The 19350-nt window shown below is 43.6% G+C and overlaps 1 protein-coding gene across 2 annotated transcripts; it reads right to left on the bottom strand.

Moving 5' to 3' along the window:
• Positions 1 to 1080: 1080 nt before the first annotated feature.
• C8B (complement C8 beta chain) lies at positions 1081 to 18061 on the bottom strand. 2 transcript variants are annotated; one of them, XM_068689778.1, is made up of 13 exons: positions 17893 to 18061; positions 17238 to 17475; positions 15727 to 15901; positions 14791 to 14932; positions 13493 to 13634; positions 11577 to 11709; positions 10771 to 10968; positions 8509 to 8749; positions 7147 to 7275; positions 6603 to 6766; positions 4257 to 4410; positions 3007 to 3075; positions 1081 to 1674 (listed from the first exon to the last, which is right to left on the bottom strand). In XM_068689778.1, the coding sequence occupies exons 2-13, from the start codon at positions 17330 to 17332 to the stop codon at positions 1523 to 1525; spliced, it is 1794 nt and encodes a 597-aa protein (XP_068545879.1). In that variant the 5' UTR covers positions 17333 to 17475; positions 17893 to 18061; the 3' UTR covers positions 1081 to 1522. The 2 variants fall into 2 exon arrangements, with proteins under 2 accessions (XP_068545879.1, XP_068545880.1); XM_068689779.1 differs by having other exon boundaries at positions 15727 to 15880; positions 17893 to 18050.
• Between the last annotated feature and the right edge of the window lie 1289 nt (positions 18062 to 19350).

Here is a 19350-nt window from a genome sequence, read left to right as displayed (position 1 = left end):
CATATAGCATAAGCAGTGACCTTATTGACCATGACCCTGTACGAAGCTTTTCTATCACACAAAAGATATAACGGTTACACAGTGGATAAGGAAAATGTTTTGGGTTGGCAGCTCAATTACGTAGCCCATTATGACTACAGATCGTGCTTATTTTACATATGCACATATGCAATGTGCTCTTCCTTTCTTAAAGCTGTCACAGAAACCTTGTTGATAAGCGTGGAGGCGGCATGAGGGCTAAAACTAAATGCATGTTCCATTGTTTGGATGTCAGAGAGCCTGAGTCGCTCTTATAAGAAGTGCATTTAGACAACGTCAGTCTGAGAGAAGAGAAACTGGTGATACCAACCCATCATCACCAACACTGATAAAAGCCCTTGGAAGAGCATTTGACCTTGCTGGTGTTAGAAGACTCACAACATTTAGGGGGAACTTTGCACTGGTTGTGCTATTTTCCCTAAACAAAGATGTCTTCAGTTATTTTACAGCAAGCCCCAACAATGCAAAAGCCACGAAGCACCAATGACGTGGGAGGAGGGAAGTCCCTGGAACAATCCCTCTCAGGTGAGTCACGGAACCACATGCAGCATTCAGTACAAGATCCTCTTTTGTTTGACCCAGCTTGTGATGCATGGCTTCAGGGACAGTAACAAAGGGCAAACCATTTGTTTTGCTTTGACTTTTTTCATAGCAAGCTCTCTCCATCTCAGATGTCCTAACCTGAGAGGGGCAGCAATGCAACTACTGAAATACAGCCTTTTCCCATCCCAGAAGCATCCCTCTGTCCTTCCTCCTGCATCCCAAGGAACCAGCTCAGTGCATTTGAGTGGACTGGGGTGCACATCAGCCTCAGTGTGCCTGAAGAAACATGCAGGAGGAAGCTCGCCTCTGCAGTAAGAGTACAACTGCTATTCAGTCGAACAACAATGCCGTGGTGTCACCAGACTGCTTCACAATTTGGTTTTCACTCCTTCAAGACAATTTCTGGTATGACAGACAATTTAAGTTAAATACAATAAGTAGGGAAACTGGTGTAGTGAGGCACAGCAGCTTTAAATGTCACGCTAGATACTATTGTGCTCATTGAGATTTAGACTTTAATATGCTGTATTTTGCTCCACATGACACAGCTGTCTTCACAGAAGCTGCATATTAGTGCACATTCTGGCGCACGTAAGATCAAACAGTCTTTCTTATCTCAAAGAAACATTCAAAAATAAAAGAGAAACTTAAAATCTACAGCTACTAAATAAGGCAGATCGAGCTCATCCTAATTAGCCCATTGTAATAGAGACCCAGAACACTATTAAGAACAGTAAGCACATCCAGTTGCATGGGGCAACTGCAAAGCATGTCCAAAGGTGTGGTACTCCCAAAACCTTCTGAAATTTTTCCAACTTCAATGCATGTGGATGAGACCCATAAGCACAGCGAAGCCAACTTAGCGAGCCAGTCAGGTAACGTCTTCCCACTCACTCTGCAACCTGCTCATCGTTTTTGTGTGAGTTCTTAATGATTCCCTCTAGCAATTAACCGTTTCAGCATCTGGCCCTGAGCATGACGAACCCCCATTCTGTGGTGCAGGGTTGTTGCACTGTCGTTTCCGTGTTCGTTGACCTCCTGAGCATGGAGACCAGCTGGCCCAGCAACCCCAATTTCCATTAATAGCAGTATCTGAAAACAAAAGAACAAGCCAGAAAGGAGTGTCAGGATAAAGCAGCTCTTTCCAAGGGGAGAGCTGTCAGCTTCCACAAATCATATATAAATACAAACAGCTCTGCCCCATCCAAACCAACAACATACTTGAGTCATTAACAATGAGTGATTGTTTCCAACACATTTAATTCTCTGTTCAGCATTCCTGGTGTTTGTTCTAACTACCCTTTATGCAGCAAGGACAAGAAAAAAGCATCAATTAGCTTTATATTTTGTTGTTGGGTGTTTCCCTCACTGACCTAGTCCAAGCCTTGCTAAGAAGGGCACATTTTGTCAGCCACATTTTGAGGTGCTAGGGATAATGTTGGCATGTTCTTCTTCGGTGAACAACAGCTTGAATATTCAGCTTTCTACCCACTGCTTTGCCTATTACACTGTCTTCTTCTGGACCCTGAGCATGTGAGTGACATAAATTCAGCATCCTAAGAATCACAGAGCCGAACACAGAAGCAACACATAAAAGAAGGAAAGGGGAGTGGAAAAGGAAGTTGTATGTTGACAAGCGGATGGATGTGAGTCTTTGGGAGGGTTGGATGCAATTATGTGTGCAGTAAACAGACTGGAACAAGGTGTAAGCGACTCCACAGTTTCAGGCTGAATGGACTGGCTTAGAAACACCTACAAAATTGACCCTCTGCTTGGTGAAATCTCAGCTTAAAATGTATTTCAGCCTGGCTTGGTTAGGACACAGTCATGCAGAATGAGAACTGGCTACAAGACTGTAAACAAAGCGCAGTGATAAATGCTGTGCATCAAATTGTGGGATGGTGCCAGAGCTCTGGGTGCCTGAGATCTGGGATTATTTAGCATCTAAATTAATGAGCTGGAAGAAGTAAACAGAATGATTAAAGTCACAGATCATCCTAAACTAGAAGGAGTTAAGAACATCAGTCAGGAGACAGCAGTAATACAAAGTGACCAAGAAGCATTAGTAAATGCTTCAAAACAACATAATAAGATTTTAAGATTAAAACGCATGGTAGCATATCTAGAGGAAAACAGTCTGCAACATACTGGCTGTATCAAAGGGGAAAACTTAGGGAACAGAACTGCTGGAGGAGCCCCGAGGCTTGCCATGGGTTGTAAATTAGGCAGGAGTTTAGATTTTGATACAATTGCAAGGTTGGTGGGGGTGCCTTGGAACTGCAGAAGAAAAGCCACTTTTGGGTGAGCACAAAGAAATTCAGAATTTTAGAAGAGAGCAGACAAAGGATGATGGTCACTTCTGCAGGACCCCAACCTCTTGTGCATGGGGCTGGACAGCCAGCAGGAGGGCTGGGGGCCGCTTACCTTTCCTGTTGGTGATCTCACAGGCAGTGCCGCGGTAGCCAACGGGACACAGGCACTCGCACTCCGTCCCTGAAAGCAAGCAGAGATGGTGGGATTACAGACTTCATTTCAAGTCTGGTTTCCCTGCAGACACACAGTTCTTTTCAGTCCTCTTCTGGGAGGATGAAATTATGACAGCATTCTTCTCCGTTGGTGAAAGTATAAAATAGCAATTAAGCAGGGAAGCTGTGAGTATGCTGCTGCCCCACTTGCCTCTCCAGCAAAGTCCTCTGCTCCTTGCCAGAGATGTCTTGGCAGTGTTGGGAGGGAAGCAAGCCGTTTGCAGTGGGTGAGGAAGGGTTTATGCAGGAGGGACACCTGCATAACCCCACCTGAGCTTCCCAGGGCCACGGCATGCTTCCTTCCCACAGCTGGACCTGGGATGAGAGCTCCCACCTCGGAAAGTAATGGACATTGAAAGCCTCTCCTTGAGAAGATCCTAAATGAAACACTAACCTAACTTAGATCCTGAGAAGTTATTTAAACAAGGGTAATCACGAGACAAACCCTTTAAGTGCTACAATCATCTAGCTGGTACCTGAAGCAGTTGTTTCTGCGTTAGGCACATTTAGATGATAACGATCCTCATCAGGACTTCTGCGGATGCAGATTGGAATTAGGCACTTGAAAAAATTGGTCCCTTTGTTAGAAGCTCTCATCACATCATATATCTCTGTTTAGGCAGTGTGGTTTTCATTTGATTTGATTATTTTTCCCCTTCATTTTTAAATCACAGTCTGCTTACAAAGGAGGACAGCTTCTTATTAGAAATGGGGGGAGGTGATGGTGATAACTGTGCTTGGCACTTATGTGGTGCTTTTCATCTTCAGAACACTTTTACAAACACTAATTAATGCTGAGACAGTAGTCACTTCTCCAGGATGATGGAAGCAATCTTAAAAGCAAAGGAGGAGACATCAGGTTGTTGCTTTTTTTAACACATAATTGAAAGGGGATCAAATTTTTCCATGGAACTGATACAGATGATCACTCCCATTGAAAAGGTGCATCCTGTGACCCTAATGTGTTTACTAAATTGTGGCACTCTACAAATAGACCATCTTCTAAAACAGCTATTTTTTTTTTAATTACCTGGTAGAGAAATGACAGCAGTAACTAAAGAGCAGTTTACTTGCTAAGCTTCCTCCCTCCCCACAAATTCCCTGCTCATTGCTCTTAGAAGCCAGAGAAGGGGCGTGAAATCCTCCTACCTTTCATAAAGGGGGTCCCATTGCCCTGGCATGGAGCGCAGCGACAGGAACTGGTCTCCAGCTGAAACTCATCAAGAGCCCGTCGCAGATTTTCTTTTATTGTGATTGCATTAGCGAAGTCGGTCGGAGTCACCAGCTGGTACAGCGGCTGCACCTAGAGGGAGGGAAGGAGCTGCACTCATTTTGGTGTTCAAGATGGTGCGAGCAACCATGGGAGCACAGCTGGGGAGGGAAATGAAGGCCCTGTGGCACGTGCTCCAGGTTTCCCATTAGTGTTTCTTTCAACCTAGTGAACAGCAGCAGCAGGAATCCCTGCAAGAGTCCTCCCCTTGGTTTACAGCACCAAAGGCACTGCAAATGCATAAGGAGATTCAGCACCACACAATTAGTTGAAAAACAGGCGAAGTTTCGGTTTCATTCAATGCTTTCTTGCCATTTTCTTGATTTTAACATTTTGAGACCAGATTTGATCAAATTTACTTTTCCTGAATGCTCTCTCACCCCAATTTGAAAAGGACCCCCCAAAAACCCACCCACAGAAATCTCCTTCATTCCTCACACAGCTGCGCAGCACGTTGCACTTTCAGCACAACCACTTCTGCATTTCAAGGCTGATTTCTCTCTTTACGAAGCCAAGATAAGGGTTTCCACTGCCTTCAGAAGGGAGAGGATTGTGATCTTGAAACACAAGCACCACAGGCAGGGCCAGTGGTGGAAGGTAAGAGTGCAAAACACAGTGAACATGCTGTAGGAAACAAGGAGGCTTTGTCCTTCTTATTCCTTTTTCTGAGAAGAAGTTTAGGTGTGCCCTACAGATTGGCAGTCATCTGCTAAAGCCAGGGGGATGATGCTGGTGCCTCTCCTCAGATGACACATCCCAGATTCCCATCCTTGCTGTAGGGATACCTGCTGCTGCAATTCAGTAAGCATGAATGGTCCCTGTGCTGCTGTTAGAGTCTCTAACTGCTAGAAATAGGAGGTTTTAATAAAGAATGCTCATTTCCTGCTGCTGTACGTTCCCTCTTCATCAATTATCTGTGATCCATACTTTGCTTTTTGAATTCAGATCATACATACGAGGAAATACACTAGGAGTGACCTGCCAAGGCCCTTCTGCAGTTGATTTATGAACTGATTTGCTTCAGTTTTCCCTAACTAAGCATTCCTGGGCTGACTCTGCTGGTATGTTTGATCTTCAAACCCCACAGGGATTCTGGTATGGAAATGAGGGATCACAGACACCAAATGCAAATCACATCCGTCTGGGGTTTTCTCTGGGCAGCCTGGCCACTGATGCCAGGCCAGACACAGGATGCCACAATTGGCCGTGGGAGAACTTTCTGGAAATGGGATCTGTGCAGATCGTTGTGTTCACATTGTCTCCTGCTGGGAAACTTCCCAATGCATTTCTGAAGCTCTGTCCACAGTGCACCAGGGGCATGGGAAAGGCAAATGCACTGCAGCAAGTGCTGGAAGGGCACTGGCAGTATTTCCAAGTTACTGATATTTTCTTTGCTTCAGACTGCTTAGAATTCACCTTTTTTTTTTTTTTTTTTAAACAAAATGTCAGAAATTCAATGAGAACCAAGTTCCTGTTACAAATATCAATATTTTTGCCTAAAATTAATTTCACAACGAAGACCAATAATAATAACAAAACCAATTTCCACCTCTGACAGTCCAAACTCCTGCTTTAAAAGGATGTTTTCTTCTACCTATGGTATTCAATCAATATGCACTCAGAAGGAGCTTATTTTGACATTAAAAACACTGAGGCAGAATCATTACATGCTTCTGCTCACTTTTCACTTTTACAGCACTTTGCATTTCTAAAACTCTTTAGGATCAAAACCTCTTGACCCTTCAAAACCCAGGGCATGTTTTTATTTAGCTAATCTGCACAAACATCCAAGCATGTATGGTGAGCTTCTTGACCTCCTGAACCAGAGAGAATTGTTGCTAAATAGTCACTGCTACTCATGGACGACAAGAAATTTCAAGCAAAAGAAGTCCTTATATGCTGCCAGTGATACTTCCATTATATTGGTAGAAGAGAAAGTGGGAAGTCTTACCTGCTGGATGAGCAGTAAGCAATCACGTTGGCATGGACGAGTTACAAAGGGTAAAAGCTGTTTACTTCATTTGCTTTCAGCTACACCATCCTTTTTAATGCATCACAACTTTGATTTCCTGATCACCCATTCTCAGAGCTACACCATATAGTTCTATTAGTTGCCCTAGAAATTGCCCTGTTGTTTTTTTTTTTTTTAAATCTCATTTTTCCAAACACAGAGCTCTCCGAGGCACTCAGCTAAGTGAGGCTGAATGAAGTGAAGCATACAGTACCTTCAGCTTTATGATTTCGGGGTTGTACTGTACAGCATCTCCCCACTCCTGCATTAGCGTGGCAGTTGGCAGGTTTTTGTAGGCCAGTGCAGTAATGTGTTCGCTTGCTCCACCGCGAACGAGGGCGATGAAATCTTCCACGTACTGCTTTTTGGCGGTGCTGTCTGCAAAAAAATGAATTCAGAAAGCGGTCAGCTTCACACAGGTATTTCTTTGTGGACTGAAATGGGACACAAGCTCACAGCAAAGCACCTCTGGAAATGACCCGTCCCACTGAGAAGGCACAGAAGAAAGGCCACGGGTGCTTCACACCTGCAGCCTGGTTTCCTATGCTGTATGTCCTGTGCCTCTCCTGCTCCCTTGCAGCAATACCCCCATCCTCCTGTCCTTTATACCTGCCCACTCAATTTCTTCCCTCGGGTGGCCAGCTGTAATGCTTGGAAGTTCTTCCACAGCTGGAAGCTTCTCTCCACCACGATGGAAGAAAAGATTTTTCACTATGACATAAGCCAGAAATAAAATCACCAAAGTGTTTCTTGCTTACCTCCGATCTCATTTAAAAGGGAATCACAGACTTCTACGTTTATTCCAAGACTCACGCTGACGACTTTAATAGTTGCACCAATTTTAAAGCCATGCTGTGCGCATGTCTGGACATCGCTCAAAGTATAACCTTAAATAAACAGCAAAAGATTGTGGTGTTTTAATAAAATAGCTCTTTTTTATGTCCTTATATGCAGAAAATGTAAGTTGATATGTGATTTGTCTTTGGTAGAAAAGATGAAGCCTTCTTTGGGATAATTAAAAGATCTCATGGTCTTCCCACACATCTGATATTGGGGTTGATCCAGTACAGCCCTTATTAATGCTTGCAGTCCATATACAATTAAGGCAGGAACCATTGCTTTATGACATCCTGGCACAGCATCAGGTACAATCCAGTCCTCTCCACTGCCATCTTTCCCACAGATGAGGGAGCACTACTACCCTGAGCTCTACTGCAGGCTCCTGATCTAGTTCTGCAGATACCGTGAGGTAGCATTTGGATGCAAACGACAACATACGTTAGTTCAACAAAAGTTTGCCTGTGACAGACCCACGCCATCATCTGAGAAATTGCTGATGTTTTGAATATCTGAAATCTGAATTTGAAGTCTGTCTCTCTGGGCCATACCTGCTGCAGCACAAGCCAGCACATTCCTAGCCAGCAGAAGAGCAAACAGACCAAGTGCCGCACAAAGCAGAGTCCACTAAATGCTTTCACAAATAGACAGCGAAGGCAGTTCCTCACTCCCATGCCAATGAATAAATAAGAGAGTGCAGCTATTGATTAATGTCACACAGCTCTCTCTACCCTACACAACAATCATCATTTCTTGCAAAAAAGGAAGCCAGAGTCAAAGAGCAAGAGCAGTGTCAGGCACAAGAGTCACCCAGCAAATTATTTACTGTTTCCTACATGCTGGAAAAGCTCTTGAGGCTAAAGGTGTTTCAAAACTGCCATTTGAAAGGCAATGGAAAAAGAACTTAGGAGAAAGCTTTCAAAGCTAACAAAGGCATTAAGCTACATGACTCTCATTCATCTCAACATCGTGTCAGCCCCCTGAATGTGTAGTCTAAAACACTTGCCCCAAGGCCCTTTTTGTGAACTGGCAGCACCCACAGCTTGAGAGCTCGACGGAGCCCATGATGCTGAGCATTCTTTGAAAACCAGGTGCTTTATTCACTGCCATGAAACACTGCTACTCCCATATTTCCTACAGGCTGTCTTTGAGATGTTGTTGGCTCCTTCTTCCACAGCCTCTCTTTTCTGTCCTCAGACCTGAACCATCACTGGGTGCCTAGAGAGGGATTTTCCCACTGAAAAGCCGGGTTTGGCCTTTTCACAAGCTGCAGATGCACGTACCTGCCTTTTGGAGCTCATTACTGTTCAAGACTAAAGTATACTCGTAGATGCCACCGATGGTAGCCTCGGTGATGTAGTGTGTCCCGTAGTCTCTGTACAGCTCCCTGTACTCCCCGTAGCTGTACTCCAGTGGGAGCTGATGGAGTCTCTGCAGGAACTCGTAATGCAGCATCAGGGCTCGGGGCTTCAGCTTGTAAGTGGCAACAGTCAGCTCAGAACGGGCGTGAATGAATTTGCTGGACTATGTGGCATACAGAAACACAAGAGAATCCAGAAGTGAGTGGTGTCGTTCTTGCCACAACGTGTAAGTATTTTCCATTACATAGTTATACTGGTCGGGATTTACCAATTTAACAATTTTCAACTGGAAATAATTTAATTTAGTAAAATCAAGGCTTTTAGTAGTAAAGTTTCTGAAAATCAGGATTCTGACTGGTACTAAAGGACAAAGGGGGGACACTCAATATGAAGAGGTGACGGCTCTGCTGTTCAGCTGCAATATGGGGAAAGCCAGGTTCAAGCCTCTGCTCTGCCAGCTGCAAGGACACAAACAGCATCCCAACAGAGTGCTCTACCTCTAGCAGTGTTGACCAGCCTTTGCTTTCACAGGTTCTCTCCTGAAAAAGTTGAACAACTGAAAGCATGATGATTTATACATGAGTCAGTAATTCTCTGGCTGATTCACATTAATATTTATATTTGTATTCTGCAGAACATGCTATCACCAAAACTCCATGGAAAGAGGAAAACACAAACACTTGCACACATGCGCACTTGTATGTATTTGTGTAAATATGTGTGTGTGGGTATATATTATACCTCCCCTTCCTGGCATAAACGTCAAGAACTGAGGTCTTTTGTCGTGTCCAAAGAACTTAGTGTCCAGTTGTTTGGGCCAGCAGGAATACCCCATCAAAGGCATTTCAACACAGAACTCCGTAGCTTAAATAATAAAATCGGGACTTAGTACAGGGTTTCTTTCTGGATATCTACTGCAAATGCTTCTCATATAGCTCTGATCTTGTCATGGGAAATGTCACTTTGCAGGAAGCAAATGCAAGTTTAATAGCAACAAGGAATACTCTGCCATTGCTGAGCGCACTGTATACTGAGGGGAGAGACATAGATCAGCAGTACTATTAAACCGCTGACAAGAGCTAGGTTTGTTTACAGCAATAACAGATGAAAAGAAGAAATCAAATGATGTTGCACACTACCTCAGAATGAATCTCATAAAGCAGTCCTAGGGGTTATAGATTAAAGCATCTCCAGCCAGCTTAAAGTGTGCCTCAGATCACAGCTGTGACCACATCTCTGAAGATGAGGCTGGAAGTGACTGTGCCATCCGTATTTTGTCATGTGTGTGTCCTTATCTGATGAATGATGTATTCAGCAGATAAATCACATCAACCGAAGTAAAATGGCATGTGTTAGTCTATAATTAAACCCACGGAAGGCCTGCTAGCAGCTTTCATTCCATTTTATTGTGAAGGCTGCCCTACAGTAGAATAGCTTGGCTTGGCTGTTTGCATTATCATTTACCCAAGTGACAGCTCCTGCCTTGCTGAACCCACCTAAACGAGGAATGGCCCTTCATGTGTGACATGCTATCCTGCAGCGAACACACAGGCAACAGCTGTCCACACCACAGACTGTTTTCTGGACTGTACTGGTGCACAAATCCTGGAACTGCAGAAAATCCTATTTGCCCCTTTTTCCACCCAACATTTCTCCATTACTCAGTGTAACCCACCCACAGGGCAGGAGAAACCCTGAACTCCTGGGTTCATTAGCTAATCCCCAGTTTCACCTGTACAGATTCTCTCTGCTGATTGCACCCACGTGGAGACTCTGCTCAGGGTCCCATTTGTACATCTCCTACCAGCAAGTTTACTGCAGGGAGGGGAGGCCACTTGTACCTGCTTCTTAGTTTCATTTTTTGCAAGTGATTTCACCCCAAACACCCAAATGTGGATATTCAGCAGTTGACTGGACAGACTGTACAAGATTGTGGCTAATTTTAAAGGTTGGCAGCCTGGTTCCTGGCAGGTCTGTGAACAGAAAAGCTCCTGGGTGCTGCAAACACAAACCAAGGTGTTGTAGCTTTATAAACACTTGACCAGTACAAACTGCAAAATCCAATCAGGGGGAAAGATTTTGTTCATCCTCGTCATGGCTGCTGACCTGACGATGGGGATGAAATCGACAGAGACACAAATACAGAAAACGTGTTAGCAGAGAATTAAGTGGAGCAGTACTTACTGTTGAAGAAAAGCTTTTCATCCTTTGAATGAACTTCTTGAACCTGTTGTCATTTTGACTGTAACCAATTTCAAACAGATTGAGTTTCTGTATACTGAAGCTGAAGCTAGACTGAGAAGTTTTTTGCCTTAGGACATTTCTTTCATAACTTGAGTAGGAGTCATATTCAGTCATTGTAAATTCATATTTGCCTTTGGTCTAAACAGAAAGCAAAAACAACACACTTTATTTCCTGCGTAGTGATCATATACCTGAAGCATGGAAAGGGAGAACAGATACAAATATACTTGTGAATTAATGCTTGCACTTTGAAGATGAAAAGCCTTGTATAATTGCAAAGCATTACTGTTATTGACACTACTACTTCAAGAATACCTGATTTATAGCAGTAGGAAAGCTACGATCTCCTCCATACTGCAAGGACCTCAGGCCTTTACTGAATATGTCAATCTTATGCAAAGAAGGTGAAACATAGACAGCAATGGAAGTAGAAACCCTGAGAGGAAAAGGTTTCCTAATGGACTACAGTCAAAAAGGCCTAGGCTTTGCAGTGGGGAGGTTCAAGGGAACTTTGCCATCTATTCCAGTGCACTCAGATCTTAATATAAAGGCACCGTTCCAAGTCCATCTACTGCATGGGTTATTAGCCCTAAAAGTTGGGCTACACTCAGTCTCATCCCATTTGATTGCATGAGCTCTGAAATCCTTCAAAAAATAATTTAGTAATGAAACTTGATGGGTATTTTATGCTAAATTTATTGGAATATACTTATGTATGCTTAGCTGCAGAAGAATCTGACACGTACCTCTGGTACATAGCTTTCTACATTGTATGGTTTTCTGAATCTCGTGTCCACAATATAATGGGGAGAACATCCCCCAGCATAGTACTTGTGATCAAGAACTAATCCTTCCAAGTTGTTAGTGAAGATATTTAACCTGTATATGAAGCATAACAGCAAAATATTAAATTTATCATTGATTTAGGGGTACACATCAAATGGGTTGGGTGAGAAAGGCAAAAGGGTTTCATGCTTAGCTGACAGCTCTTTGTTGCATGCTTCTTTATTCTGAAAGCCCAACAGAAAGCTCTGTCTCTTCCACTGTTTGATCAGCCCAAACCCTCCAAAAAAACTCAATGCCTGACAAGCAAACAAAAGACAGAGACAAATTTTGTCACTTTGCTGAGTATGACATCAATTACAAAGGCAGTTTTATCTACCCGACTAGGAACAACACTGGAGAATTATGCTCATGTCATCAGCCCAGACTCATTTTTAATTGACATTTAATTTGTTCTAGTTTATCAGTCATAATCTTTGCTGTGTTGGTCAACCACAGGTCAGTGGACAAGAAGTAAAAATTGTCAGGGAATAAGATCTAGGCAGCCAAGCAATCCTTTACCAGCTCCTTGAAGTCACTGGGAAGCTTTACTTTGACTACAAGGGATGAAGGACAGTGACCTGTGCCCAGGAAGGATTGCAGCACTGCAACCTTTTTTCATGGAGTAATTTAACCAGGCTCACTGCTTTTCCCACTGCTGCTGGTGGGTTAGTTGTAGTAAAAACCTTTCTGTTACTCGCTGTCAGGACAGCCTAACAGCACCCCTGCGGCACACAGCTGAGGACATGCTACTCATCTCCAAAATTCATCATCAAATGGTAATGAGTCATTAGAGGACACCCCCCTCACAAAAAAAAATAATAAAATTTACTATAGTCCATGTTGTGTTCTCATTACTGCTCCCGGCCTCTGCTAGACCTGCCTCTCCTTGTTTTGGGGAGAGAGACTTGCATGATAATGACACTGAAGCTGTAAAATATTAACTCTAATTTTAGAACAAACTGAGAAGGAGGGAAGTCCACTAAAAGCAAATTACTGAGCAATTGTAGCTTCAAAGAGATGAGAAGCATGTTCCCATAATTGTCCAACATTATTTTAAATTTTGATTAAACTCAGAAGTACAAAGCATTAGCAATGACATGAACAGCAGCCATATCTCCTGAGAGTAAGTAGGAAATTATCATTTTCCTACAATGTTTTTTTCTTTTCTTTTTTTTTTTTGTTAAGTAAAAAGCATTTTTTTTTTTCCTGCAGAATTAAAAAAAAATAAAATCTTTTCACACAGTGTGATCTTACAGGAAGTTGCCACAGTTGTAGCCAGTAAAAGCTGTTTCAATTCAGATGTGGATTTGAATCCTCACAAAGCTGGGGCTTGCTAACATGCAAGCAATAAACCACTACACTGTGAAAAAATACAACTCCACAGATAGGTTCAGATTCTAGGCAACGCAAGATGCTGGTTTAAGACACTTGTGAAAAAAAAAAAAAAAGACAATTGAATCTCTCTCACTGATTGATTTAAGTACCTGTAGACACAAGGGAAGTGTTTGGTGTCTACATTTCTCTTTTCACTCCCCAGGGGTTGGCAATACCAAGGGCACACTCCAGCTCATGCAGTATCCACTTGCAGGCTGAGCTGATGCTCTCTGCAGGGTGTACATGTACTCCTGGATACATCTGGGACTTTACTCACCGTGTCTCTCCCAGGAAGACTCACAGAGTCAATAAGGATTTTCCCACTTGGCTTTGGATCAGGACCCCAAATGCTGTCCGACTGTAACTCCTGGACACAGCGATGGCTACAGCTCTTCTTGGGTCAGTGTTTGTGGCTGAAGCCGTTACCCTTGTACAAAACATCTCATGAAGATCATGGGCTTACCCTTTTGCCAGATTCTCTATTCCCCAGTATTGCTCCATTTTCCGGTCACATTTCTGAAACACTTTTTTGCAGTTTTTTTCATCTGACTGGTCCCCGCAGTCATCATCCCCATTACAAAGCAGCCTCCGCATAATGCATCTCCCTAGGTTGCAATATGTACATTACTCAGAAAACAATCTATTGTCATGCTTAGTGGCAATATTGCAAAATCACAGTCCCCCAGCTCAGAGTCTAGAAGAAAAATAAAAGACTCTTGTAATATATGATTCAAAACTACCTGGAAAATATTTCATAGAATCACAGAATCGTTTAGGTTGGAAAAGACCTTTAAGATTATCAAGTCCAACTGCTAACCTAGCACTGTCAAGTCTACCACCAAACCATATTCCCGTTCACCACATCTTTTAAATACCTTCAGGGATGGTGGCTCAACCACTTCCATGAGCCTCTGATTTTTAATCACTAAATTCCATTTACTCAGTTTTGCTCAAAACTTTTCAAAATCTTAAAATCTTTTTCAATCTAAGGTAAAAAAAATCAACAACAACAACAAAAACATAACTTAAAGTATAAAACAGGACAGAATATTTTATGAAAAAAAACACTTACATTGGGGATTGTTCTGCAGACAGTACATGATACTATTTTTTCTCTTCCCATGTCCCTCATTACTGAATTCTTGTTTCCCAGCCTCATCAAAACTCACATATTGGGTACAAGACTGGATCAGCAGTGCCTCTTCTTTACCCCTGAGCAGAAAAATGGAGCCCAGCAGCTTTGCCCCATCTCCTTCCCCTCTGCTGCATTGCCCTGCTCCCTGAACACTCTCTCCCTACTGCCAGGGAGCAGGCACAAAGCAGAGGCTGACCAAATTCTGGACATGGCTAACACCTACCTTGCTTTCCCACACTGTTTGGAGAGTCCCTGACTAATCAGTCATTCACATGGATGGAGAGAAATGCCACATGGAGCACCGTAATAACTTATGCTCTTGGGTATGCGATGCTTGGTACATGTTCTGCTGTTGCCATCATAACCACTTGTGCTACAGATTTTACTGATACAACTAGCTTTTAACTTGTATTTGGATTTCTTTGAGATTTTACAGACATGCTTTAGACTAACATGTTGACTTACAGAGTCACTCAAAATCACTGATGCAAATACACCACAAGCATGGATGGGCCAGGGTCAATGTCTGACATCTCTTTAGCCTGGCAAATTCATGTAGAAGAGGAAAGTTGCGTGTGGTGATGTCAGAGATGTCACCTGCACACCATCATGCAGTGAATCCTTACCTGTAACTGCACACACAAAACCTTCACATCTGACTTTATTTCTGCAAGGATTATTCGTAACACAGTCTTCAGTTTCTTTGTCAGAGTAATCACATGGCTCTCCATTGAACTGAGAAGGTTGTTCCAGGCGGGCAAACCTGTACTGTGATGAAATAACAGAATATTGACTGGAGCGTACAGAAATTGTGAATTTTATGGTTCCCTAGTTCAAAAACAAACTTTGTGCTGGGGAGATCTAAGAGCAGAATGATTAAAAAAAAAAAGTGTAGGCAAAGAAGCGTGACACTGCTAACACACCTCACTTCAAATGTTTCTGATCTGGGACAGTTTAAATTTTACTAAGTAAGGTTTGAGAACTGGAAGGGATAATGGAAAGTTTGCTTTTATATGACAGTTTGTTTAAATGTGCCTGACAGAGGAGTGCGGGCATTTGCAAGCGTAAGGAAGGATTCAGTTACATCTCCTCTCTTTCAATTAACGCTGGTAACGACATCCCTTGTTATTTTCTGTCAGTGTATTTACTTGGCCCTCTGTATCATTAGGGATTTTTTCCGCCCACAACACTGCTGTGAAGCAGTCAATTACTCCGTCCAATATGTTAGCCCTCCTTTTTTTTTTTTTTTTTTTTTTTTCCCAGCTTTTAAGATTAGCTATTTGATACAAAGCTTCACTCTTCACGACTCACAGTACTGGTAATTCCTGGTTGAGCCTTCTCCAGTTTGTTAGCAGAGCTCCCTCTAGCAATGAGGATTTTGCTGTTCATACTACTGGGGTCATTACCTCCGTCTGATGGGGCTCCTCTGGTAGGGAATGTTTGTTGGCAGACAACAAAAAGCATCTTAATCCTAAGAGGCACCGACCGTCCCCAGGTCCTACAGGGGACCAGCAGTGGCATGGTGCCTTCTCAGGCTTCGTGCCCTGGCCACAAGCACTCACCCGTTTCTTCTGGCAGGGATCGCACTTGCTCCATGAGGACCACGTGGAGAGGATGCAGTCGCGTGGCTGCGGCACGTCTCCTGTGGACCGAGGTCGCCTGCTGTTGGCCACGCTGCTGTTGGTGCCACCCAGCCCCATGGACTCCTTCCCACCACTGCATTCAACAACACGAGAGCTTCAGCGTGTGAAAACAATGAGGCCAGAACAACCTGGCCTATGTCTGTGCAAAACTACATGCCGAAGAAGATTATTGCCTGTTAAACCACACCACATGGGAACCACAACCCTCGTCTCAGCAGCCTGGGCATCATCTCAAGCTGCTTGAGCCCTACAGAATAACCCAACAAAGTGGCCAGCAGGAAAATCTGCACCACCTGCTCCTGCCCTTGTCCCCCTGCTCCCTGCTCTTGCTGTACCCAGTCCCTGGCTGCTGTACATGAGGAATAGCTCCAGGGCCAGGCACCCCACAACAAACACCAGCTGCAATGCAAAGGACGGCTTGCACACACTCTTTATTTTTCAAAACCAGGCTTAAGTGCCTCCCTTTGCCAAGCAGGTGATTTTTTTTCTCAAGCTGGGCAAAACTATTGTCTATTCTCAGTTCTCAATAGTCTTTAACCCATTAATCCTATTCATCCCAGCGATGAATTTGAACCCCAAGTGTGAGCCTCCACTCTTCTGCCCCACCATGTACAACTGTCTCCAAGGTTTCCATGATGCTGCAGCCAAAATGTTGCCTTCTCTTTCAGCAGATTCACTATTTCTGATTAAATCCTCGTTCCAGACAAATGCTTCCTTGTAGCACCTAATCTAAGTGGGAAAGCTCAAATAAAATATTGACAGTGAGTTTCTTTTCATACCACTTTGACAACCAAACTCCCTCTGCTGTGTTCCCAGCTCCTTTGCCAATACAAGGATAGCACCCGCTGAAGCTGTATGATTTACTGCCTGACAAGGGGCTCTCATTACTGTGTATTAAAAAATCACACGGAATAAAGGAATTACAAAAACTCATCAGCTCACTGAAGCATGAATTCAGAGCTCAAAGTTCAGAGAACAGTGGAAAAATGCAGTTAGATCATAAGTATTACAGACACTGATCGACTGCAGCCTCTTGAAAGAGCAAAATCTATTAAGCTGATAGAGAAAGAAACAAGTATCAGGCAGATTTTTGCCATTTATGTACTCAAAGAAAATGAAACCTCTTCCTTCCAGCACACTTCTGGGCAGCTGGCACGTCAGGAGGTTGCACGTTGCAAACACAACTCTCCATTACAATGCGACCGGGGCAATTTGTCGTACCAGATTTATCAGCCGGGATTACTTTTCCCAAGTCAGACACAACGCACCACGTTAACTTCCAAACAATGTCTTTTACTATTCATTAGAAACACAGAAATAGCTCAAGACAGCAATTACGCCCCATAGAGAGTAAAAGCAGACAGTCGGTGCTGATTTTCCCAGTTTTATCATAACACCCCAAGGACATCCCTTTAGAAAAGTTCACTTACCCAAAGCAATGAACATTTAGGAAGCCGAGTGTGGCAAAAAGCAGCAGCAGTTTGATGGGGTACAGAGCAAACACTGTCTGTACCGTACTCATCATGCCAATGTCGGTGATTCGAAACCACCACCGCTCCTCTCCCGGTCTGCAGGAGGATTTGAAAACGGTTCGAGCAGAAAAGGACGAACTGCTGGCTCGTTGGATTTCCACACGGTAAACAGCAGATGACCCGCCACCTGGCAAATCTGCAAGGTAAACTTTGTAATTGTTAGCACACAGCTTTCTGCAGGCAAGTGGGAAGAAAGCAGAGATCCGTCCCGAAGCAATTTACACTTTCATTTGCAATGCTCCTTTCAAGAGGCAGAAATAAATGAATATTTCAACAAATGAATTACTCAAGTCTTGGCAAAAGGGAAGCAGTAAGTGAACCAAAGCCAGCTCTCTGGGAGTAGACTGCAAAATCATTCATCTATTTCTGCTTTCAATGCCTGTTTGTCTCCCGGAGGAAGGCTGGGCAGTTCCTCTGCCTGCACAGGGATTCCGGGTGCTGCCTCTCGCCAGGGCTTGGGCCTTTCCCCAAAATGCCCAAAGCCCTGAGGCCACAAGCACAAGACCTGACGGAGTATTGACCTATGTGGGCATAAATAGGGCAGAGAACTCACCAGGGGCTGCCTCCCAGCAGCTCAGTCAAGCTTTCAGAGGCAGATTGGGATCCTCAAAAACTCACTGAGTATTTCTTCAGTTGCCCGTTGAGGCGGCATTCACAGGCCCGCTGCTTCTTGATCTGGGTATGGCTCTCTTTGACTCTTGAGACACAACAGCCTTCCTCTTCAACCTACCACAAGCGTTTTGGAGGGTTAAAGTTCTCCAAATCTGCATTTCCCTGTACAAAGTGATGTATATCATTGTTTTCCCAGCCTTCCTCTGGCTGAACACCAGAGGGGGTTCTCTGAGGAGACGCGGCCCTGCCCTGTGGCCTTAGCACCACAGTCTCTTGCCCTAGGCCAAGGATCTGATTGCTCCAATGCCACAAGGAATAAATCCATTTTAAATTGCTCATTATGGGAATGATGGATGCTGCACATAAAATTAATCATATTCACTGACACCATCCCAAACTGACCTCTGTAATGACCTGGACAAGTGTGTCACCTTTTAAATGTGTTGTACTCACCTCACAGATGGCACCATCTCTGAAAATGAAGTAACTGGCTGCTGCATTTTTAGTTTGGCAACTTGATGATAACCATTTAACAAAGAGAAGCACATTAACTCAGCCCTTGTAGGAATTTGACCAGAACAGGAAGATTTTTTATTGTTCTGGCAGCCGGTTTCTCAGAGCGTTACTGAACGCAGTCAGTGACCAGCTGTCCTTTCATCTCCGGACATGGAGGACAAACTATTAGGAAAGATGGCTGAGACTGGCTTTTTGTTTGCCTTTTTTTGCCTTATTTTTTGTGTGTGTCAAATGACTTTGACCCCAGCCTAAAACGAAGGTGTGTCTATCTGATACAGCTTGCTCAACCTCTGACATGATTGATTTAACTGTTAATTATTTATGCACAACAGCAAAAAAAACCAACACAAAAACAACCACTTACAGGAAAGACCTCTCCATCTGCAGGCCCCTTGCTGGCTGAGAAATGCAGTACAAATCCAATATTGCAATAGCAGCAAGAGAGAAGCTAAGATTGTAAGCGCAGAGCACACCCTAGGTTTTACTGCAAACCACGATAGTGCCACAGTGTGTGAAGACCTCCAAGCAGCTTGCTGCCACGCTGCTCATCTCCGTTTTACTCCTTCTTTCCACACACATCTTAGTGGTGATCATGCCTGCTCCTTAATTAGCAGAAAGATGTTAGGTTAAAATCACAGCAGGGACCATGGAAGCAGAGTTTCCTATATGTTAACATACTGTTCAAAGAGAATTGGAAAGCATAATCACGTTTTCCACATCATTTATACCGTGGTTTAACAAGAAGGAGGTCTAACATGCAAAATTCACAATGACAACCACCGCTTGCTTTCCACCTCCTTGCAGCTTGAGGCATAATGGGTCTGTGGATCAGTGGGAATGTCACCCTGTAGCACCGCCTGTGTCCTCTTTCCACAGTTTTGTG

This window comes from Anas acuta, chromosome 8, assembly GCF_963932015.1.
Source record: "Anas acuta chromosome 8, bAnaAcu1.1, whole genome shotgun sequence".
Lineage (NCBI taxonomy): Eukaryota > Metazoa > Chordata > Aves > Anseriformes > Anatidae > Anas > Anas acuta.
This window is presented reverse-complemented; position numbering and strand designations above follow the sequence as displayed.

Bases quoted from the DNA above. Each gene is read 5' to 3' on its own strand.
- C8B (XM_068689778.1), bottom strand. From the start codon at position 17,332: ATGATGAGTACGGTACAGACAGTGTTTGCTCTGTACCCCATCAAACTG. The intron at 10,969-11,576 runs GTACGTGTCAGA...CTTTCTGTTTAG, and splicing joins TAGAAAGCTATGTACCAGAG to ACCAAAGGCAAATATGAATT. The intron at 4,411-6,602 runs GTACTGTATGCT...CCCTCCCTCTAG, and splicing joins CCGAAATCATAAAGCTGAAG to GTGCAGCCGCTGTACCAGCT.